Source organism: Aspergillus versicolor (genome assembly GCF_001890125.1).
Source record: "Aspergillus versicolor CBS 583.65 unplaced genomic scaffold ASPVEscaffold_6, whole genome shotgun sequence".
NCBI lineage: Eukaryota > Fungi > Ascomycota > Eurotiomycetes > Eurotiales > Aspergillaceae > Aspergillus > Aspergillus versicolor.
In genome coordinates, this window is record NW_024467529.1 from 2,151,973 (window position 1) to 2,175,723 (window position 23,751).

Sequence of the window (23,751 nt, forward strand, 5' to 3'; positions counted from 1 at the left end):
TCTAAGGGAGTCCATGCTGGTGATGCACGCCAGTGCCCCAGGCCAGTGGCTTAATGAAAGACGGAGGGTTCTGCTTCGGACGAAGTGCTGGGAGGTCGGTATGCTAAGCCTTAAGCACTGGAACCTCGGGCCAATGAGTGCTGCCCGCGGTTATCTTAGTACCTTTTTTTTTTTTTTGTGCACAGTACTCCGTAGACGACATTATTAACTTCGAGACTGAGAGAGGAACCAGAAGATTTCTGGAAGCCCGCAAATTTTTACTGGTAGCATTCCTCAACTCCTCTTAAGGCGACAATCACCACAAGATTCGCTTCCGAGGCCCTGTTACCTATATGGAAGATGTACTATCTCCAGGTTCGGCTGGTTTCAATGATCCCTTTAACATAAGCGAGTCTTTGGTTCCCGTGAGGGAGACTAAGCAAGCCGGTCAGAGCAATGTGTCATTCGACGGTCTTCTACAGCGGCCTCTTCTCCTTAAAGAAGACCTAAAGGAGGGGTGTGGTGGTCAGCTGTGGCCTGCTGGCATGGTTTTGGCTAAATATATGCTTCGTCAGCACCGCTCCAGTTTGGTTGATAAAACAATGTCTGTCCTTTTTATCATCTTCCCCCACATTCTCGGCTCAGGAGTTGGAGAGCAATCTCCTAACGACACTCCATATCACCCTGTTATCTGTTGCCACGATATTGATTGACTAACTTACGGAGTCCAGTCTTGAGCTCGGCGCAGGCGGCGGTCTTGTTGGGCTAGCAGTTGCTTCTGGCTGTGAACTTGGCCCATCTGCTATATATATCACAGATCAAGCGCCAATGCTACCCCTCATGGAAGCCAATGTCGCTCTCAACAATCTCACCACGATCGTTAATGCTGCAGTATTAGATTGGGGGGTTCCTATCTCGAATGATATCCCACAGCATCCCGAGGTTATCCTCGCCGCGGATTGCGTCTACTTTGAACCCGCATTTCCACTCTTAATTTCAACACTCGATGAACTCCTAGGCCCCAACTCCGTTTGCTATTTTTGCTTCAAAAAGCGCCGAAGGGCAGACCTTCGGTTTTTGAAACTAGCGAAGAAAACGTTCCACCTTACCGAAATTAACGACGACCCGGATGCCGAAACCTACAAGCGAGAGAACATCTACATATACTCCATACGATCAAAGTCCGGTGCCAGTGGGGAAGGTATCGTCCTATGAAAAACCTAGGGATGTTGGTCACGAAAATAAATGCATAGTAGCATACAATATAGAACGGAATAAAAGAACATTCGCTGGCCCACGGACGCGGTCCAAACCTGCTCAATGGAAGTTTGGCTAAAAAGTTATAGCTTCATCGCATGAGCGCCAATCCCGCCTATGCCTGCAACCTTACTCCCACTAAGATCTGTCATATCACCCTCCTTCCCGATCAACTTGACACCTGCCTTTTTAAGGTCTGATACAATTTGCTGTTTCTGAACCGCCGTTCTAGAAGGCTGATTGGAGGAATCAGCAGAGGTGCGGCTCGGCTTCTTCTGTCGGCGCTTCAGCTTTGCCTTTTCTTCTCGAGTCATTTCCTCCTTCGTGACTGGAACCCCATTCCTCAATACTATCTCACCAGTGTCCCTCCTGTTCTCGCCTGGTGCGTAGATTTCTTGTGGTGCAAGAGTCGCCGATGAGCGAACGGCACCACTAGCGTTGGGCTGAGCATCTTCCATTGTAATCGTGGCAGCGTCTGTAACAACATTTATGCTGGCCTGTGGCGCTTTCGGTTTGTAGTGCCAATTGGAAAGCGTGTCCAGCTGAGAGCTTATCTCCCTCCAGAGGTCACCGATTTCTGTACGCTCCTTTGAAAGCTTCTGGTTTTTGGGGTCGACGTAATTTGAGTCCGTTGCCCGGAGATGATCTGCTTCGTATAGATCCGCGAGGCCCTGCTGTGATTTGCTATCCTCGAGTTCAACAGGAGACCTTTGAGTATGCTGGCGATCCGACAGCCCCGGCCGGCGGCGTATGACTTCGTCAAATTCCTTAGCGATGATTCGCCGCTTGATCAACTCCTCAATGCTCTCAGACAAGTCCGTTGTTACGACTGGCACCGGTTTGCCAATTCTTTCAAAATCCAAGTCCTCTTCTATGAGTGAATTAGTGGGCCTTTCAGCTGCCCTAGCTTCTCCAGCGACCACCCATTCTTTCTTCGCCACATTAGCAGCCTCTAACCGTCGAATTTCGTCTGAAATGCGTGCGCGCTGTTTCTCGTGGGTTGACGCGTGAGCCTGGGTGTCGCTCGGCTCATTTTCACTACCATCAGCTGATACTTCATCGTCAAATAAGTCGCGGCGAACATCAGCCATTGCACGGGCAATGTCACCGTCAGAGATTCCGCCACGTGGCTGCGTTTTCGGGAGTGGGCGCGACTTTTTGGTCGACGATTTCCGGGGTGGAGGTTCAAAGAAGTCAGCGTACATGATGTCGCTCGTGTTAAAAAAACCTGATCCCCCGAGAGCCGTGGCGCGAGAATCGTCTTCATCTATATCCGATTCATCATGAGCACCCATATCGTCGAAAGTCGGGCCTTCTTCTTCCTCTTCGTCAACACTCTGGTCCATGCCGTCGCCAGCCCTATCAACTCTTGTCCGTGAAGAAAGATTCAAGTTTTCTGCACCAAGAGGATCGGCATCCCAGTTGATTTCGTCATCGTCGCTTTCGGCATCCAAGTCACCTCGAGCATTTTGCCGTTCAAATAGCTCAGTTTGTTTATTGAAATCGTCAATAGAGAAAAAACCATCATTCAATCCAAATCGGTCTTCCACATACGTGCCGCCATCCTGATCGTCATCCGAGCTTCCATCAGGGCCATCTTCTTCATTGTCGCTCTGATCCAAATAGCCTTGAGACGACTTGTCGCTTTCGGCATCAAATTGATCTTCTTCAACAATTTTTCCGTCAACGCTATATCCATCAGTGATAGAGCTCATGCCACTAATGGAATTAGCATTTTCAACCTCTACGTCATCCTGAGATGAGCTGTCGAGATGCAATGCACGTTCCGGTAGTTCAGCGACAGACTGATGTACATAATGGACCCAAGTTGCGTAGTCGCGCTGGATTTCTTGGTCTGTTGAATCGAAAATACGTAGAGCCTGCTCCCAAATTTGATCCGACGTAAAGCCATCCACATATAATTGTTTCAGCCGCAAAATAAATACAGCGTCTCGATCTTCGTCTGGGCGCTTCCGTTTTCGAACATTTCGCTGGCGGGTAGCTTGAGAATCACTGACCGAAACCGCAAGAGGATCGAGGAAGACTTTTGCGCTGTCTAATATGCTGGTACGTAACTTTTTGGTCGGACGAAGGAAGTCCCAGGGTGTTGAAAGCGTCGATTTGAGAGACAAAGGTACCGCATCCGAAGTTTCAGGCCCAGGTTGGTCTCGAGCGTAATGCCTTGACCTCATTTAGGGCGGATGATAGCTGCCGTTTATCGTATCGAAGCGAGTGGGAGAATATAACGAAAAAAGAAAATGGGGGGGATATAGAGACACTCCACAAGGGATCGGGTGCCTATACAACGCAATTTGACTCCTATTAAGCCAGCTAGATTTTTGCTGAAGGAATTGATGGTTTTACCTTTGTCATTTTGGAGAGGGGAGGGAAAAAAAAGTTGACATCGCAGAAAAGCATGAAAGGCCGGGACTAGCCACTTTCGGAAACAACCGTACGATGGACCCGCCCAACCATACCTATCTTAACTAAAATTTACTCAAAGGTAGTTTAAAGGGATAGGAAAGGAACATCTTCAAGATAGCTCCCTCGTAGAATCAATAATCGAACTAGACTACCTTTGGTAATAGATGTGACAATAAAGACATGATTGTTGTTGACAGGAACTGTAGTAAAATTGGTAGAAAAGTAGGACCACAACACCAAGTGCTTATCGAGCCACTAAATCACCAAGCTAGATTGTTTGTCCTTTGGTTCAGGTAGATTCAGATACCTGGATGTAGAAAGTATAGTTTTGCTAAGGTCATAGTGTAACATATTCTACCGTCAAAGGTTTTATAGGTGTTTCGTGCACGGTGACACTTTACCTTGTGAAACTGGGTAGTTTTGCATATTCACTTGGTTCACTTTGTATACTTCGCAGAGTTGTCCCACACCCCTCCCAGTCCAGCGTTCATTTCAACAATCTAGACATTGGGCCTATATATCCCGTTGAGACATCAACATGGGAACACTCAATTGTATTGGCGACCTTGAACATCTGAATTTATGGAGGTTTGTACAGCATTTTGCGAGAAAAAAAAATATAATGTCATATCACCAGTAGTTCCCAAGGTTAACTCGACAAACCGCGCAGAGCAAAACTAACGCCGATACCACATGCGGGTTATCCGTGTGTGCCTCATCTTCTTCTGGAGTTGGAAAATGCCGTACATCAGCGCCTCAGATGTTGGTGGGCCTTGAAGAAAACGGTCAGTCGGCGGGAAAAGTGCGATGAGGCTTCGGGGTGGCTTACATCCAGGAACATAGACATCAACGGGAACTATCCTATCACAGCCACGGACGACGGAGTAGCTGTAATGATAGTAGCCACCGCCATTCGCACAACTACCCATGCTGATAACCCAGCGGGGGTCAGGCATTTGATCGTAAACCTGCCGAAGAGCCGGCGCCATTTTATTTGTCAAAGTGCCCGCCACGATCATGACATCGGATTGGCGTGGAGAAGCTCTGAAGATAATACCGAGACGATCCTGGTCATATCTGGGTGTCGACAGATGCATCATCTCGATGGCACAGCAGGCGAGTCCGAAGGTCATTGGCCACAGGGAGCTTTGGCGTGCCCAGTTCGCGACTTGGTCAAGAGTGGTCCTTGATGTATGGTTAACACATGAAAAACTGTAAAACAACCATGAAATCCGGGGCCACATACAGCACATATTGCATTGCACCTTCTTTCTTCTCCTGACTCGGTAGAGGCACCTCCTTCCGCACTTGGCCAGACGCAGTCAATTGCCCAACTTTGCCTTGTCGTTCGAGTGCCGTTGCCGCTTTAGTTAAAGATGTAGATAAGAATGCCACGCGCTGGATTTGAGGAGCACACAGCGTTTTGTTTGGGCGCACTGTCAGATGTTAGCGCAGTTTAAGAAGACGGAAATTTGAGTATACCATGAAGGGCGCGTGGCAAAGCACGCCCTGAAAGGGATATCATGGTTTCAATATTCTTTTATAGTGGTATTGCTAAAAGAAACTGATCTGCTCAAGGAGTTGCCCAAATCAAGGAGCTTTATCCTATTCAATGGGAAAACCATTCAGTATCAGTGGTCGGTCGGCCAAGGATTCGGGATACACTCTGCATTGATGGTCTTAGTGGGCAACCGAAGTTTTTGGTTGGAACACCTCGGGCGGTGAGCAATTACAAAGATACGATTTTCATTGGGTTGTTCAGGTTGGAGTCGGTCTCTGCTCGAGCGCCATCATGGATGAATTATTCTACCAACTCAATTGCAATGTATCTAAAAAAAAAAAAAAAAAAAAAGGCAGGCCAAAAGGTTGGAGAGAGCAGGTAGTTGTAAGTAGTCAAATGTTTCATAAGTTCGGGGTCTGGGATTTCGCTGGGGCATATAGTAGTACCTCGCGCGAACACTACGGATGATAGAAGGCACAGACCTTTGGGAGGAAATGTCGTAGCTACATCCTATGGTCAATATCATGAACCTTGAGTATATATTTTCCTGTTTGTGACTGTCGAGATGCAGCGAGATATCAGGCTGGCGGAGAATGAAACAGCTCTGGCCTGTCACCGAATTTAGGCATGGGAATCCATTTTCATAGGGCGACCCGAGGATCACGCCCGCGCTAAGGTGATCTGAGTGACTCCGTCCGTCCAGCTATCATGCTGGTGCCGAGTAACTACCTATTAGATACCTAGGTACCTTACTTTACTTGCCTTTGCTTATCCAAACTTCAGTTTCGAAATTGCCTCGACTCGTTTCCAGCGACATTCCTGCATACCCACTGCCGCAGCGTACTCGAGCTGCCCAAACAACCATCCCCTGCACACCCCTTCCTGGATCCTGTTCCATTTCCACCTGCTACCTGGGAAACAACGTCAGAGGTCGTGCAATAAAACCCGAAAACACGTAACACTCCGGCGGGGCGTCTTTTACAATGCCAGAACCGAAAATAGCCTGCATTGGTGTTATTGGGAAGTCTGTATGTGATAATACTTAGCTAGATTGGGCGGCGCTGAAACTGATACAATCAAAGGATAACCCTCTGCATATGTCACTCTTTCCGCCGTATTCCGATTCTGGAATTGAATTCTCATTTCTATTGAACGCGTCTCTTGATGTTTTTGAAATACGCCAGAAACAAACTTCGATTGACCAAGATCTTGGTTTGTTGCATGCGGTTGATGAGCGGCTAGCATCCTACGGGTGGTTAACAACCACTGGTGTTAAGTTCCTAATAATCATCGATTTGATCGGGGGCCAGACCCCATTTGGAATCAACGATGCACATGGAAGCATACGATCTAGTTTCCGAGAATCCGACCTTAAACCAGTATGTCAGATGACGCCACTTAGCCTTTTTTTTTTTTTTTTTTTTACGCGGCTACCAAGCCCTATTTGTATGGGCAATGGGGCTCTAAAATGCTAACCATCGTGAACTGTAGGCCTTTCGAGCCTTGCAGACAGCCTATATACAGCTTCTCCAGAACCCATTTTACTGTCCAGATGATCGGGTCACCATGACGAATGGCGCGATCCAAACCTCAAAGCCGTCTCATATCATAGACCAAAAATTTATTTCGGAAGTCAGCCGGATTGGCAGCTTGTGGGCTACCGGAATCACTAATTTATAATACCGATTGATCCTTAAGGCATTTACCTAGTTATCCTTCTGCTACCATACAGCTAATTTTTATCGCTGGGGGTCGTAAAAGCAAAACTATATCCAGGTAACCTCGTCCTCCTTTTCTTGTGGTCTTTTTATCCATAGAAGGGACCCAGTTTTGACATAAGTTTTCAGTATGGCAATTATATTTCAGTACCGGGTTCATGACTGACGGACTTCCATGCCCTATCTTCGAGAACAGCAGTGAGCGGTTCCTGCGTATTCTGGCTAAGCTCTCGAGCATGGACTAGGAGCCTGATATTCAGTATCCACGACATTTCCACACATGCCTCGCTTCCCAGTAGGCGGCCAGAAATATTGTATACGATGCTGAACTATATCAATTCGGTTGAGAGTTGGAGTGAGCCGTCGTTTCATGGCCAATCCAAAAGGCTACCGTGGTAGTATGCTATATATATAAAATATATAAGCAAATGCTCGATACTCGAACCCTGGTTTAATCTTGCAGCATGTCGTTCTCCGTATTTTCCAATGCAATAAGGGTCTCCTCAACATCCCTAAAATCACAGATGGCCCAAACGCCACCCCCACTGGCCATCACCTTCCCAACCTCTTTCCCCACCAAATTTCTACCAACTTTTCCTGGTCCGATTCCGATCCAACGCTTTACGCCCCGCTCCTGGTCTAGGTAACGGATGCTATCCCACCATCTTACCGTATCAACGCATTGTTGTGACAATAGCTCTTTGAGTGCAGGCGCTGAAGTAAATGGAAGGCCAGAGACATTTGAGACACAAGGCATATCTGCAGGAAAATTAACCGTGATGTTTTGCAAGGCGTTTCTCATGTACTCGGCGGCTGGGGCCATTATAGGACTGTGAAATGGGCTTTCGCTTTTCAGTCGCACTGCACGCGGGTCGTGACCGCTAAACTGACGGAGCTGAACGAGTAATGTCCGAATTCTCTCAATGCTGCCACTGAGTACTATCTGGTTTTTGGAGTTTATGTTCGCAATCACCACTTGCTCAATCGGCGGTATTCCACAATTTGAAGATTCATCATGTAAATCCGAAAATGACGGACTCAAAAACTCGTGAATGGTGGTGATCAAGCCGTCCATATGCTCTGGTTCGCACACTAATGCGATCATGCCGTAATCTTCGCCGGTTTTGCTGACAGCGTGTTGCGTACACTGAGACATTATTTCAGCTCGGCGCCGAACTAGTTTTAATGCGTCGCCAAAGCAAACATAGCCCCCTGCTACCAGTGCAGAGAACTCGCCTAGGCTGTGTCCGAGGGTTACATCCACACGGGTCTTTGTTTTAAATCCGAACTCGGATTCAAGTATTCGAAGAATTAATATTGACGTTGCCATTATGGCAGGTTGTGAATTTTCAGTCTTATTGAGTTCTGAGTTCGGTCCTCCCGCGATTATTCGGGACAGCTTCAACCCCAAGATTGAATCCATTTCTTCCAGGAAGGGGTCTGCAACACCTGGAAATTTATCAATCCAAGGGCGGGCCATGCCAACTCGTTGTACCCCATGGCCTAACTTCAGGTGAGTGACAATTCAATGGCTAGCAAACATAAGGTGGGCTAACTACTCACCAGGGAAGAACAGTGCTGTGCGCAACGGCTTTGGGTTAATGGAGTTGGCTGCGCATCGTCTATGAGTTCTGCCACTAAAATCTGCTATGGGATATCCACGATATATGGCCTCTCTAATAAATCTGCCTGGTTTAGTTAATATTGCAAGTAGATGGGCCCGTGCCGTGTGTTTTCCTCACCCCTCCCGAGATGTGTGAACATCGCTGTCAAGATCATAGGCAAGGGAATCAGTAGCCCGTATAATTCTCAGTGATAGAAGCGCTGCGGTGAAACAAGGTATGCATCATGAACTAGTGCTCTTGACCAAGGCAAGCCGTTGCTTGCAGGCAACATCTTAATGTTGGCCAGCTGGGGTCCGACTGAACTAGTTTGGAGAAACCAAGGTCCACGTCATGTGACAAAGCACCATTGCGGGGATATGACTCGGCGTGAAACAGCTGGCTCTACGGAGCATTGTAATTATACCCAGCATATGCGACTTGTTTTTTTTTTTTTGGTGGGGGGTCTGATGATACGGGTTTCGGTAATTTTTGATGTAACATATTTCAAACCCGTAAATTATAAACAAATTTGATGGCCTCCAAGTGTACTTTAGTATTAGAAATGGCAAGACAAAGTGATTCCGGCTCGGCCTAGCTCCTAATAGCTTGAAAATTTTCCGAATACACAGGAGCTCATTAACATATACTAGCAATCCCTAGGTGAAATTCAGGGGTTAGGAGCACGAGGCCATGGTGGTTCTGCTCAGTGGTGAGACAGCCAAATAACTGGGGTTCGAGGCCTCCAATACTACCAGAAGAGCCCACTCACCGCCTGGCCAGTATTCATTGTCAATGTGAATATTTTGGCGACTGACCGCCCTAGTTCGGCGAGAATCAACAACATTGCTGAAGCCTGATAGAACAAAAGCAACAGCTCGGCAAGACCAAACGCTTTACCTACCTCATTGTAACTGAATGTTCTATTCTTTGATGCGCGAAGTACCTTTTAAGTCACCGTGAATGCGAATGATTTATGTGCACCCCCGTTGACAATGTTCGCGCCCAAAGCTACAGTTTCCACAACATCTCTGCGGAATCCGCGAAGGCGCCAGCGTACAAGCTCCGGCGAATCTATAAAACCACCAAGTGCTAAAAGACACCGATCAATTCTTCGTCAAGATGATGATCCAAAGATAGGAGACCTGACAGATCGCCCCCTTGATCACAGATCCCTTGCAAACGATGTGGATGTAGCACCCAACCCTGATGGCGAAATCCAACGAAATATTCCAATAAGAACCAGCAAAAAATCAGACGTTCGCAGAGGTGATTCTGTAGAGCCGATTATACTAGTTTGTCATCCTTTTGTTTTTGCCATCTTAGACTCGATGCGCTAACGTTACTGTATTTCAGTCAAAGACGGATTTCTATACCGTATGCCAATTACCATCTTTGCCAGATCAAATTCGGGGCCTTCAATTGGGTATGTTCAACAATTAATTTGGTTATGCATAACTAATGGGCTGTATCAGACCCCTGCAAGTGTTTCTTCGCTTCCAGCTACGGGTATGGACTTGTCATCACCAAATCCGAAGCCATCATCTGGCCATACTCAGTTCTGGCCTCCTCGCCCTCACCTAGCGACGTATTCCGGCTCCCTATACCCGACTCATATAGTGAAGGTAGTGGTGTAGCACCGTTGGGAGTAATTTTATCGACGGCTACGAGTGCTACCCCCGGACTAATGATTTTGATGCCACATAATGGAAAAATAATATACTGGGAAACCGTGTCTTACGCCGCATTACTGGGTCTCCCACGACAAAAGCAAACAGGGCTTCAGGGGTATGTTCCAGGGATGCTTTCGGGTGAACATGCTACAGAAATAGTGAACGGCGAGCCTTCCGGTGTCATGGTCACATTTTCATCAGGGCGGGTTGCCCATATCACTGTTAGAGACTCACAGGGGAAACCGGCCATCACAGTGAACTTCTTGAAAAATCCACCCAATAGTGTTGGAATTGGGTTCCTTGGTGGTATCAAAAACGCTCTCGGGGCGGGTTTTTGGAGAAAACAAGTTGCCGCCGTGCGTGCTGGCGAATCATATCAGCGGGGACAACGGGATATCATAATCGCGACATCGGCAGGCTTGATAGAGATTTGGGATACGCACTGGAATAATGGAAGCCTGTTGAAAAGACAATATGACGTCAAAGAAGACATGCGGCGATGCATGGCGGTACACGGCCTGGACGAAGGCATGGAATATGAAGTTAGACTCTGGGATCTCGTTTTCTGCTCGAGCAAAGAGAAGGCCAACGACTCGCAGATGGATTCTGGAAAGTCGTGGCGGGTTTCAGTTCTAGTTGGCCTTTCTTCTGGGTCAGATATCCGAGCATATGTTGTTCAGTTGAGCCTCTCCGAAAACACTCAGATTATATCCACTTCCCCTATTGGCTCGCATGTCTTTTCAACCGGATTTGGTAGCTTGCAGCCCCGTCTGTACGTTCCAAAGCCTTGGGGAACGGCTTTCATCGTGTTAGGCCAATCTGTAATGCTGCTGTCGTTGGAGAGCGTCGACGAAACACCAAGCACACAGCTGCTGCTTGACAACGGTCAACCACGGACATTCCACGATTCAATCAATTTTCGATCTGGGCCGGCTTATGAGATACTAGGGACGGGGTTCGAGGATCAGAGCCCCGGGTGTACGTCTCCTACATGCTTGCTCATGATTCGAGACTTCGGCGTGGTTCGTATCACTGCCTTACCTAGGCAAGAAATCGTCAATGATACTGACGATGCGCAAATCACTGCTCGGCATAAACTTGAACAGGCTGTGTTCTATGGTACAATGCTAGGAAACCCGCTAGATTTATCGAGTAAAGGCGATCTGAATTTCCCAATCAAAGATGTTGAAGAAGCCACCCTCTGCATCTGTCGGGGGTTACTCCAGTCTACCTCAAAGTTTATCCCTACAACGGCCATATCCATTGACCAGAATCTGAAACTACGCGCAAAAGCTTTGGATGATCTTTCACGGCTTTTGATTGAACAAAATAAAATCCTCGATCGTCAAATCTGGTGGGAATTATTATGGGGCGCGGAGAAACTTGCGGCTCAAAAGGCAATTTGGAAGCTGGAAGAGAGTGCCAGAAAATGCAAAAACAGTGGGCCAACATTTCTTGCTCATGTTTTGGGATTAATGAGCGAGAAGTTCAAAACAAAGACGGATGATGCAAGCGACTCGGTACGCCACTGGTTCCTATATGATACCTATCGAATGGAGCATATAGTACCTTGGATATTTCATGCAATAAAACCTCAGAAAGGGAACACCTCCAAACAAATGCGGCAAATGTCAGAACGCATTTTGGAGGCCAGCGAGCTCTCTCTAGCGGTCTTGGAAACTGCATTCAAGTACCGAGATGAGCATGCCTCTCGATTCGGAATTGGAGATGGGTATCTGGAAGACGGGGTCTTAATTACTGACTACGAAGGTCTTCCTGAGTTTTGGACTTCTCAAAATATCAGTTACTCTGAAACGGGTCACTTGTTGGATCTTGAGCTTGACAGCTGTAGAGCTTGGATACACCAGACGCCAACCAATACCGACGCATCGGAGCAGCAAGTAGCGGGGAAAATTGCACAAAACAGTGCGAGACACCTACGAATCCTAGGTCAGATGTATTCTGAGCGGGTTCGGTGGCTATTGGCTCAGGAGGAGCAAAAACTAATCGATGAGGCCATAACGACGAAGCAATCACACCTCAAAAAACGGAGGTGGCAACTATTCAAACTAGCAGGCATCGGACAATTGGAAGAGGCCATAAATTTGGCGGAGAATTTTCAAGATATGGGTGCTCTCGTGGAGCTAATAATTGAACTTCAAGACCAAAGCAAAAGCGTGATGTTTGCGCGCGATACAGACGTTTCAGCTAGCCTCAGGACAGGTTCAACGGAACTTGATAAGAAAGTTACCCACTACTTTGAGAAATTCGGGGAGGCGTGGGCTGATGCATTCCTTTCCCGCCAAATATCAATGGGACAATCGGGGATATTGTTTTCGCTGAAGAAGTTTCAACCGTTTGTTACTCAATTTTTGCGTAAATATCAATCCTACGCCAAACTCAGCTGGGTCAATGATGTCGTTGGCGAGGCCGATTACGAATCTGCTGCTAAATCCTTGGAGACACTCGCGCTCGAGCATGAGCAGGACATCTGGAGTCATCGCGTGGAACTTTCTATGGCCAAACTCGCGCATCTAGCAACGTATGAAAAGGCCGATCCTTCCAACCCTCGAGCTGTACAGGACGACATCAGACGTCTCGAGAAACTTGCGGAAATGAGTGCTGTTCAGGAGGCCATTTACGCATACATCTCACCGATTTTACAGGATGCCATCGATCAGAAAGCCGAAATTGATTTGGCGACGGACCATTTCGCGAATTCCACCGCAGATTCCCGACCATCACTACATGAACTACTCAAGAAAGCTCTCGCAGAGGTGGTATCTCGTAAAGTGCTAAGCCTTGACCAGCTCATCGATCTGTTGACTCTTATCGACTCCAGTCAAGAATCCGATTTTGGACAAAACGAGTTTTCTGGAAGCGAGTTTCATTTAGCCCTGCGAGTCATTCGACTTGGAATTGGCGCTAAATGTGAACCGAACTACAGCCTTGCCCTTCAAAAACTTGTTTGGCGCAGATGCATTCTCAGGGATGACTGGAGTGCTATTGGTAGGGCAGTTGAGCAGATGGGAAGCGAATCCGAGTCACTCTTTTATACCACTTCGTTATTTCGTACCCTTGTTTGGTGCTTCAAGGATGGTAAATATTCTACCCGAACAGACTTTAATATCCGTTTGCTAATTTGATTAAAGAACATACAGAGGACCCCAGCAGTCCACCACTTTATTTGCCCACTCGTCCACAGGATGTGTTACTCAACGAATCTGATTCTGCACTTCTCTCGTCACGTTTTCGTCCAGAGCAACGGACTCGAATTTCTCATGACCTTTACCAGGAGAATGCCATTCTCTCTCGATATATTGAGAAAGAAGAACTTGGGTTTCTGTTCAAAAATATTCATGAGTCTGCAAGAAAAATGAGACCACTTTCGGTCGACAGTGATAGCTTTCCTCCACCTGCCAACAATAGCGACTTCAAAGCATGCTCATTGTACCAAGCGCAAAGTCCAAGGCGGAAGGAGCGGCTCAGTTGGCTTTGAAAGAGACCAGTTTACTTGGCGACCTCGTCACCCAGAGTAGCTTTAGCTTTGGAAAACAAAAAAAAAAATCTGTTTCGAATATATTCGCTAACTAGGTATACGTTTTTGTTTTTTTAATGATGTTTAGTTAGCGGGCTCAAAACTATCATAATGAAGATTGCAAGTCCTCTCGCCGTTTACCACTAGGATAGACTTTCTTCGACTAGGTGTTTGCAGTGCGCCTATCCCAGCGATCAGGGTCATTCCCGTACATGATAGTGACAACATTATAGAATTTGGGTGTACGCGGCGCCGTTCAATTCATTGTGGAGCTTTTCTGGTCGGCAGCCTTCTCGATCTCGCCACCACCACTGGTACCGCTACTGACACTGTCAGCCTTGACAAAAGGAGGCCCATCAATGATATTCTCATCCAATGGCCCGTGTAGATCCTCTTCAAAGACTGGTTCAGGCTCGATAGTTTCAAATTTGGTTTTGAAACCCGAGATTCCTTGAACACTGCTATTCGAGCGGCGGCGGGCATTCATGAAGCTGTATTCGTAATCTCGAACCTCCTCACCTGAACGCCCCCTGTTATTAACCAGTCAGCAAACTATTTACCTGAGAATGCCAATCGCGCCGTGCATGGCGCTGTATGTGTGCATGAAGGTATAAATAACAAGGGCGTCCCACCAGTTTCCCTTGCCTCCACCATCCTTTTTGGTCTTTCGGGGATCGGCATCAACAGGGCCTGATTTTGCGAAGTAACGGGGAAGGGCCTCGTTGGGAGCTATGATTCCAGTCTGCGGTGCGGAATGATCACGGTCATTTATTTTGTGCGAACGAGTCACTACAGTCCAGTTAGCTGCTCAGCTGAAACAATCCCTAGTGTACCGCCAGAGATGTAAGAAAGGGGCCTTTGGATAACAAAAGTAATCTCCAACTAGAAGCAAAGACGCGCACTTTTTAGATGAAATGAGCCGGTTCTTATTGGTAACCAACTGCCTCGAGGTATGGTACTTGTTGTTCACCTGATCGGGTCCGTTGGTGGTGAGCAGATAAAGAAACACATGTCTGGAGCATCGTCAGCGGGAGGGAAATGCAGGATCTGGCGCAGGTAGGTTCTAGTGCTAGTTGGCAAGTGGTCATATGATTACTGTCTGGGGTTGTTCAAAGTCAAGCGAGTAATACAAGGCCCTGGTTCTGTCAACGCTCAAGAGGATGAGTAAGGTCCGTAGTGGGCTGCTCCATCTTGAGCAACAGAGCCGTTTTTTTCTCTCACAGCATGTGATGGAGATATAGGATAAGGTCGATCCAGTACTTCAAATTGTCCGGGTGGGTAGCCCGGGAACAGGAGAAAATGGGTTATAGGAGTGTTTAAGCTGACTGCTGATAAACTGGAGAAAAGTCGGGGGCTGGATTAGGCTACGCAGAAATGGGCATGTAACTTACAGACAATGATAACTTGTGAAGCCTTTCAAGTATGTTCCAATGGGGGTTCAGTTCTCTTCTATCGATACTCGCAGTTGTTAAATGCCTTAGTAACAGGCTCATGACCTCATACTCGCTGTAGCTATTTGCGGGGTAAATTAATCAATTGCCTTTTTTGGATGATTGCCAAATGGCCCGTTGAATCAGGACGCACTTACTGGTAAGATAGATAGTCGAGCTCAAGTGGGGTGGTAATACAGTATGGTTGTGACAAGTCACAAAGATCCAACCTTGCTATTTCTCCTACGAATGCACCCGAATGCACCTGAGTACTCTTGGTATAATCAAGGCACGTGCGGTGCGGCCGGGTAGTATATATTCAATATGGGGGTTATGCTGTAAGCTGGACAGTGTCAACCACAGTGTTGATGATTGTACAGAGTAATTACATATGTACACTGTAGGTCATTCAATCTGTCGGACCGCCTTCTGAGTCCCGAGGCTAGTGTATATTAGTGGGTCGTTCTCTATCAAATCTAGGAGCCCACAACCACATGCAATTTTATATCACAGAACAATTTATCTGCAATTATTTTTTTATACCGAGCAAGAACACTTTATCAACTTCTAGTCATGCCAGAGACGACTGGAGATAATGAGAGGACATTTGATATTAATCTTGCAGATGTAAGTCGAATCTTATCAGGCATAGAATCTACATTCGCTCCTTGTAATATCGATATCCCATATTATATTTGGAAGCGGGTACTCATCATCTATTGTGTGTAGGTACTAAAAGATATCTTAAGGTATCTACATATGTCCCATGTACAAACAATGGTGCGCAGTTAACTCGTTGATAGCGGGGAGCAAGCAGCATCGCTCCTTGAGCAACATCTGGGTGATCTAGAGAGCAAACTCGACAGCCTATTACATGAATCGCAAAATCGAAACGCTGGTTCGGCACTGACGGATACCAATGATGAGGAGGCTCGTTTGGACGCTGGAGCAGCGAATGCTGATCATTCAAAAAGTTCTCCCAAATGAAAATATCCTTCCTCGTCCTTTTCTGCAACTCCCTTCTCTGTTATTATCCCATCGATAAGCGCAGATGGTGTAATATCAAAGGCAGGATTCCAAACATTTATGCCTTCAGCGGCGATTCTAACCGTACCCAATTTCAAGTCACCGGTGACATCATCTTCCTGTAAACCTTTAATTCTCGTCACCTCCAAAGGTGGCCGTTCCTCTATGATAATATCGTCCCCAGATTTTGTTGCCACATCAATTGTCGTGAGTGGTGCAGCAACCAGAAACTTCACCCCGTGGTGCCTGGCCAATACCGCTAGGCCGTATGTGCCAATTTTGTTTGCGGTATCACCATTCGCTGCGACTCGATCCGCGCCAACGACGATCGCAGTAACACCGGTTCCCGGTCTTGATAGTAGAGCCGCAGCCATTGAATCTGTGATTAGAGTTGCAGGAATTCTATCATGCGCAAGTTCAAACGCTGTTAGACGCGAGCCTTGGTTATACGGCCTAGTTTCAGTGCAGTAGGCATGTTGCAACCCGCCTCTTGACATGAGAGATCGTATTACTCCGAGCGCAGTACCATAACCAGATGTTGCAAGGGAGCTATATTTTATTCAAGTTAGTGAATTATTGGATACGCAATGCGTCCACGTCTGGACATACCCAGTGTTGCAGTGCGTCAAAACAACTGCTTTGGAACGCTGTGGTGTGAGTGCGTTTGCTAATATCCATGCAGCACCATTTTCACCAATTTGTGTATTATCGTCGAGATCTTTTGTCAACATGCTTTCCGCAGTTTTGATGAATGCGTTCGCAACATCCTGGGCTGTTGATGCAGGGCTTTTCGAAGTTTTGGACACAATCATATTGAGTTTATGCGCCGCGTCGCCAAGATTTACTGCCGTTGGTCGACTGCTCACAAGATAATTAAGCCGCTCAATGACGAATACGCTGACCTCCTCCGCACTGGGCGGCAATTTCCCCTGTCTGGACAACGATTGGATTTCAGATGCGAGTGAAAGGGCTGCCACAATGGCAATGGCAGGTGCTCCTCGAACTTGCATCTTCTTGATGGCCTGCCACCCTTCTTCACTTGTTCTTACATCAACATACTGCTCCACAAATGGTAGTTGGAGCTGGTCGATGATGGCAAGTTTGCCGTCTTGGTATTTTATGGCTTCTAAAACCATTTTTGGCTGTCTGGTTCACATGAGTATAGAAATACATATAGGGTTGCAACTAACTTACATATGGGCCAGTTGAATATTCAGGGTGTCTGGGTGATTCAGCTACTTGATAGTAACGGATTTCATGGCAGGTGTGCAGGCCTGCTGTGCAGCTGTGGCTATCCTAAAATATAAAATACGGGAGGAGAGCGGGGCATGGTGGGTATGGCCTCTATGGCGACCTGTTAGGAAAATTTCAAAAAAAAAAAGATAAAAACACCTGATTTAGAAAATAAAAATATTAACTTATTCCAAATATAAGCTATTTTTATGGTATAAGTAGGAGTTAGTTTTAATATATAAGAATAAGAGTATAATATTTAAATTGTAGAAGTTGTGGAGCAATTTTACTGCTTCACTAAAAGGGCTGCAGCGGCCACCACACCCTTAACATAAACCCCACCGAGTCATGTACCCTACCTGAGTTATATACCTCATTAACTGTCCATGTGTTGAAATACTAAAGTAATTTAACTAACTACTATACCATTTAAAAAAGTAGGTACTATTTTTATAATTAGTTAAATAAGAAGTGTGGCAATGCCTGCCTGCTTGCCCTTAGTAAGTTATTATTATAGTATGCTTACTATTATTATCTTATTTTACTCTATTTAAATTAGTATTAATTCAGCTTAGCAAATAATTAGTTAGTTATTCTAGACCTGCTATTTCTATAAAACTATTTATTTTATTTAATTAATTATCTTTTCTAGCTATTCTATTATGTGCCACTATCTATAGATGCTATATAAGCATACCTGAGATTTACTATAGTAACTAGTAGCTACTATATAATATATAAATATATATTATACTACTAGTTCTTCGCTAGAAAAACTAGCAATTAATTCTATTAAATATAAATTTATTTTTTATTAATTATATATTATATTTTTATAATCTCTAGAAAGCTACTATATTAATATTATAATTTTATAATTTTAATTACTCTTTCTTTTAGAGACCTGATATATGTGATCACATGAAGAGCAAGCATGTGATTTACCATGTGATGGATCATGTGTGTGTGCCTTAGGATTCAGGCAAAGTTGAGCCACATGGTTAGGTTTATATATCACCATGAACTAGAAACTGCTTAGTGAGCAGTTTCTCAGGACCTTTTTTGGTCTATGGGTTAGATCACGGGATCATGGTTGGCGTGGCTAACACATATATATAATTATAATAAAATTTAAATTTTAAAAATAAATATAGTATTATAATATATAAAATTAAATAATCTCTATTATATAAAATAATATAAAAATATAGATTTTTATTATAAAAAAAAATCTAGAAATAATAAATAATAAAAAAAAATAATATTATAAACTTATATTTAATTTCTAAAATAATAAAAAGGGATTTATTCTAATTTTAAAATTTAATATAAAATAAAAAAAAATTATAAATTAATGAAAATCTTAAAAAAACTTTTTTTTAAAAAAAAATAGTCATATAATATATTAAATTAATATTATTATAAAAAAATAAAAAGCTCTAAAAATAAAATTAAATATATATATTAAAATTATTTATATAAATATAGAAATATTAGTTTAAAATATTTAATTTATAATATAATCTTTTCTAAAAATATTATAAATTAATTAATTTTTAAGATTAAATAATTTTAAAAATTAAAAAATAAAATTTCTAAAAAATATCTCTATATAAAAAAAATTATAAAATATAATTTATATAAATATTTAAACTAGTATTTCTATATAAAAAAATAAAATATTTTTTATTGTAACGGTAAAAACTACCGTTCAACCAAAAAGCCACTAGTGGTTATCTGACCGTCTTTCTAATTGCATTATATGCTGAAATTTTTAAATATTATTGAAATATTATTAAATAGATAAAAAAAGATAAATTATATATTATTATTTTTAATAATATCTAGATATTATAATTAAAAAGAAATATATATAACTTTATTATAAAATTTTATATAAATTAACTTTAATATTACTTTATTATATATAATTAATAATCTAATAATATTATAGTAAAATTTAATAATATTTTATTATAATATAAAATAATAAATATATTAGTTAATATATAAATTTATATAATATCTTAAAGATTTAAGTAATATTTAATTAAATTATTAAATAATAAAATATAAAAAGCTATTCTATATTTTAAAATATATAATAAAATTTATAAAAAATAATATAATATTTATAAAAACTAGAAAATTATAATATATATATATAATATATTTTTTAATAATTAAATAATTAATTCTAGAATATTAAAATATACTAAAATTAAATTATAATTAAAAAGATTTTAAAGAAACTCTAATCTATAATATATATATATTAATAAATAATATATAAGACTCTTCTAGAGAAAGAAAATAAAACAATAAAAATAATTATAAAAATTATAAATCTATAATAAAAGTTACAAATATAATTATAATATCTAAAAAAATATAAAAATATATAAAATAGATTATTATAATTATAGAAAAATTAATTATATAAAATTATAATACTAATTAATAAATAAAAAAATATATTTATAAAAAATAATATAAAATTTAATAAGATTATAAATAATTTTAAAAACTTAAAAATCTAATATTTTATATAATACAAATACTAGATCTTTTTTCTAAATTATAGTAAAAAATAATTATATTTAAATATCTCTAAAAAAAGCAAGAAAAGTTATAAAAAATATAAATTCTATTAAATTTTGATATAAAAATAAGTTTTATAAATTAATATTAAATTAAATAAAATTTACTTCTAGGTAGTAATAAAATATTAATATATATATATATATATAATAAATAGCTATAATATAATCTTTTATAAAAGCTATATATTATTAATATATATAAAAAATATAAAAGATAAATTTAATAAATAATATTTAAAATTTAAAGCTATTAATATAGATAAGTATAATATAATTAATTCTAGATAAAAATTAGCTAGAAATTATTAATCTACTAGTAAATTAATAAAACAGATTATAAAAATATTATTAAAAAAACTTATAAATCTAAAAATAGTTATATTTATATAAAAATATATTATAAAAATTATTATAGAAGTATAAGTATATTAAATAAAGATCTAATCTAAGAATAATTGTCTCTAAATTAAAATTAATAAAATCTAAACTCTAGAGTTATATTGTGACCAACTCTAAGCAACAAGTTGATTATATCAAGAAAACTGAGTGTGAGGCCTAAAACTAACTATGTAGCTGGAAGATATATCTGGTAGGCACTAGCGTGGCATGTGTCCAGGGCTAGGGCTAGTCCGGTGACCTGGTCTGGCCCGGGCTATGACAAGTTAGTAATTCTAGAGTAATATTATAAGTTTATAGATATCTTTCTAGAGAAAGAAGTAAGACTACTTCTATAATACTAGAAATAGGATTATACTATTAAGCTAAAACTAGATAAAAGATCTTTATTAAAGCTAGTCTATTTACCATCTTTAAAAAAACTATAAATTTTATATAAATATATAATAAAAATATTTAAAAAAAAACTAGATTAAATTATTAAAAAGCTTTTATAAATTACTAGTATTATTTATACTAAAAAAATAATAATTTATATCTTTATATAGATTATTATAGATTAAATATTATTATTATTAAGAATATATATTTATTATTATTACTAGATAAAATATTTGACTATTTAAATATTATAAAAATTTTTATCTAACTAGATTTATATAATATATATTATAGATTATAGATAAAAAAATATAAATTATTAATAATATTTAAAATATACTTTAAATTTTATAAATATTAAATTATATTATTTAGATTAATAAATACCTTTATAAATTTTTAATAATATATTAATTATATACTAGAAGATCTTTTAGATATTATTTATATAATATATTTTAATAATATTATTATATCCTCTAAAAATAAGAGAAAGATATAAAAATAAAAATTAAATAAGTTACAATAATAATTAACTAACTAGTATTATAAAATATAAAAAAAATTAATTATTTATTAGATTTATTAACTATTATTATTAACTTATTTATAATTTCAGTAAGATTACAACTCTATTAAATAAAATAATAAAATAAAATAGAATTATATTGTTTACTAGAAAAAAAAAACTTAAAATATTCTAAAATGTTGTGATACTGACCCGGGTATTATATATTAATACTTACTAAAGGCCTCCTATTATTTATTATAGTTATATACTAATAGATTTATATTATTCTAATTTAACTAGATAGTTTAGCTCTATTTTCTAGATTTTATTAATAATCCAATATCTTTAATTACTATTAAGAATATATTATTATAATAGTAGTAGTATATTCTATTAATTAGAGATACCTAGAAATTATTATTATTAAATCTTATAAACTCTAAATATTTTATTTATTAGAGTATTTTATTATATTAAAACTCTAATTAATAATTACTCTATTAGAGCTTATTTTATTTAATAAAATTTTATTACTAGCTAGAGATAATACTAGTAAGTAAAACTATTAACTATTTATTTTTTCTTATTTTTAATATTATTAAATTTATTAAGTAATTATTTAAAGCTACAACGTAAATCACGGGTCAGCTGGTCATCACGGGTTAATGGGTTAACCCACTGAATTCAGCTATGCCTAAGAAACTTAAAGCTATTCTTAATAACTAAATAATATATATTTTATTTAAAATTAATTATCTAGATATATAGAATATATAATTTTTTATAATCTTAAGTTCTATAATCTATATACTTTAGTAGTACTTATCTTAGTATAATTAAAAATAAAAATATAGAATTTATAATAGAATTTATATTAATATTTAATTATTTATTTTTTTATTTAATTAAGTCTCTAATTTTTTATATTAATAAATTTTTATTAAAAATTATCTAGTATCTAGATTAACTCTTTTTTTATTAATTTATAATTTATAATATAGAGATTATAATTATTTTTTACTAATTAAATTATATTATAAATTATAATTTTATAGTTTTTTATTATATATTATAATATTTTTTTAAGAGTAATAATAGATTTTTTAAAATTTTTTTAAAAATTTTTTAACTAAAGATATCTATTATTATAATTTAAAAAAATATAAATATTTCTAGTATAATATTTAGTTTTTAAAATATTTTATTAGAATTAAATAGAATTATTCTAGTAATAGTAAAGTTACTTTAAATATTTTTTTAAGAAGTTAAACTTATTAATATAATAAATTTTAAAATAGATTTTTAAATTAGTAAAATCTCTTTATATATATTTTAAAAAATTAAAATAGCTAATATCTAGAGGCTATAAAAAATAAAAAAATATATAAATATATAAATAAAAATAATATTATTATTATTATATATTTTATTAAATTAAGATATAAGATAACTATTATAACTATCTAAGATAAATAATTGATATTAACTAATTATATAACTTATTATTATAGAAATAAAAATATTTTAAAGCTATTAAAGACTAATCTTATTATTTATCTAGTTATTTTAATTTATTTTAATCTTTTAATTATCTAGTAAGTAATTATTCTTATACTATTTTTATATAAAAATCTTTTTTTTAAAAAATAATAATAGTTAGAATAGTCTAATTATTTATATTAATATATTTAATTACTATAATCTATTTCAAATTATTAGTTAAATAAAATATAATATACTAGATATTTTAATTCTAGAAATAACTTTAAAAATTATTATTAGATTTATAGTAAAGTCTATTTTATTAAAATTAAAGATATTTTTTTATTAAATATTATATTTAGCTTATAATTATTATAATTATTTAAATTAAGTTTTAATAATCTTAAAATCCTTATATTAAATTTAGAAATAGTTATATTTATATATAAAAATACTTCTTTAACCTTATCTTACTATTTAATAAAATTAGTAATTTAATTAATATTAATAAACTCTAGAATAGTAGTTATATTAGATTAAAAAATAAGATTAGCTATTTTTTATATATAAATATATCTAGAAATTATTCTATATATATCTCTTAATATTATTTAATATATTAGAGTATTTTTCTAAGTTTTAAAAAATTAGAGATTATAATTATATTATTTTAATTAAAATTATTATTCTTTTAATTAGATTTAGAAAATTTTATAAAATATATTAAAAATAGTTATAATTTAATAAATTAATATAATTTCTGTTTTTTTAAAAATAGATAAGTTAAATTCTCTCTTTCTACTTAACTAATTTTTAATAAGATTTATTTTATTTTAGTAGTATAATAGTTATTTAAATAATTATATATTAAATAATATATTAACTTTAGGTAGGGTGACCTGTTAACCTGTAATAACTAGCTGACCCGTGATTTACGTTATTTAAATAAGCTTATTTATTAATTAAATATTTATTACTAATTTACTAGTTATTTTATT

The 23,751-nt window shown here is 38.5% G+C and overlaps 8 protein-coding genes across 8 annotated transcripts; 3 read left to right on the forward strand and 5 right to left on the reverse strand.

Annotated features, from left to right (window-relative positions):
• Positions 1-332: 332 nt before the first annotated feature.
• On the forward strand, positions 333-1,194 carry ASPVEDRAFT_134407 (uncharacterized protein; the record flags this gene model as incomplete). The annotated part of the gene is made up of 2 exons (XM_040807128.1): positions 333-583; positions 711-1,194. 2 exons carry the CDS (start codon positions 333-335, stop codon positions 1,192-1,194), a joined length of 735 nt encoding a protein of 244 aa, XP_040669594.1.
• Positions 1,195-1,319: 125 nt separating this feature from the next.
• ASPVEDRAFT_134493 (rRNA-processing protein MPP10) lies at positions 1,320-3,428 on the reverse strand (the record flags this gene model as incomplete). The annotated part of the gene is made up of 1 exon (XM_040807137.1): positions 1,320-3,428. One exon carries the CDS (start codon positions 3,426-3,428, stop codon positions 1,320-1,322), a length of 2,109 nt encoding a protein of 702 aa, XP_040669595.1.
• Positions 3,429-4,337: 909 nt separating this feature from the next.
• Positions 4,338-5,185, reverse strand: ASPVEDRAFT_54155 (NuoB/complex I 20 kDa subunit family protein; the record flags this gene model as incomplete). The annotated part of the gene is made up of 4 exons (XM_040814890.1): positions 4,338-4,432; positions 4,490-4,845; positions 4,907-5,096; positions 5,143-5,185. The coding sequence occupies 4 exons, from the start codon at positions 5,183-5,185 to the stop codon at positions 4,338-4,340; spliced, it is 684 nt and encodes a 227-aa protein (XP_040669596.1).
• Positions 5,186-6,144: 959 nt separating this feature from the next.
• Positions 6,145-7,224, forward strand: ASPVEDRAFT_890968 (uncharacterized protein; the record flags this gene model as incomplete). The annotated part of the gene is given in 3 exon segments (XM_040818503.1): positions 6,145-6,189; positions 6,208-6,540; positions 6,653-7,224. The coding sequence occupies 3 exon segments, from the start codon at positions 6,145-6,147 to the stop codon at positions 6,839-6,841; spliced, it is 567 nt and encodes a 188-aa protein (XP_040669597.1). The 3' UTR covers positions 6,842-7,224.
• Positions 7,225-7,330: 106 nt separating this feature from the next.
• Positions 7,331-8,643, reverse strand: ASPVEDRAFT_54157 (ACP S-malonyltransferase; the record flags this gene model as incomplete). The annotated part of the gene is made up of 3 exons (XM_040814891.1): positions 7,331-8,382; positions 8,443-8,523; positions 8,622-8,643. 3 exons carry the CDS (start codon positions 8,641-8,643, stop codon positions 7,331-7,333), a joined length of 1,155 nt encoding a protein of 384 aa, XP_040669598.1.
• An 832-nt stretch (positions 8,644-9,475) lies between these two features.
• On the forward strand, positions 9,476-13,299 carry ASPVEDRAFT_85262 (putative nuclear pore complex subunit Nup133; the record flags this gene model as incomplete). The annotated part of the gene is made up of 3 exons (XM_040817668.1): positions 9,476-9,775; positions 9,837-9,906; positions 9,956-13,299. The coding sequence occupies 3 exons, from the start codon at positions 9,476-9,478 to the stop codon at positions 13,297-13,299; spliced, it is 3,714 nt and encodes a 1,237-aa protein (XP_040669599.1).
• A 379-nt stretch (positions 13,300-13,678) lies between these two features.
• Positions 13,679-14,682, reverse strand: ASPVEDRAFT_195669 (uncharacterized protein). The gene is made up of 3 exons (XM_040809190.1): positions 14,594-14,682; positions 14,324-14,480; positions 13,679-14,221 (listed from the first exon to the last, which is right to left on the reverse strand). Coding segments are annotated over exons 1-3 (432 nt in total). The 5' UTR covers positions 14,595-14,682; the 3' UTR covers positions 13,679-13,947.
• Positions 14,683-16,083: 1,401 nt separating this feature from the next.
• Positions 16,084-17,283, reverse strand: ASPVEDRAFT_134359 (S-methyl-5-thioribose-1-phosphate isomerase; the record flags this gene model as incomplete). Its single annotated transcript, XM_040807119.1, has 2 exons — positions 16,084-16,696; positions 16,757-17,283. 2 exons carry the CDS (start codon positions 17,281-17,283, stop codon positions 16,084-16,086), a joined length of 1,140 nt encoding a protein of 379 aa, XP_040669601.1.
• Between the last annotated feature and the right edge of the window lie 6,468 nt (positions 17,284-23,751).

What these genes read in the sequence shown, in the direction of transcription:
- ASPVEDRAFT_195669 (XM_040809190.1), bottom strand. An exon ending in GGTGGAGGCAAGGGAAACTG is followed by an intron (nt 14,222 to 14,323) that starts GTGGGACGCCCT and finishes GGTTAATAACAG; the next exon opens with GGGGCGTTCAGGTGAGGAGG.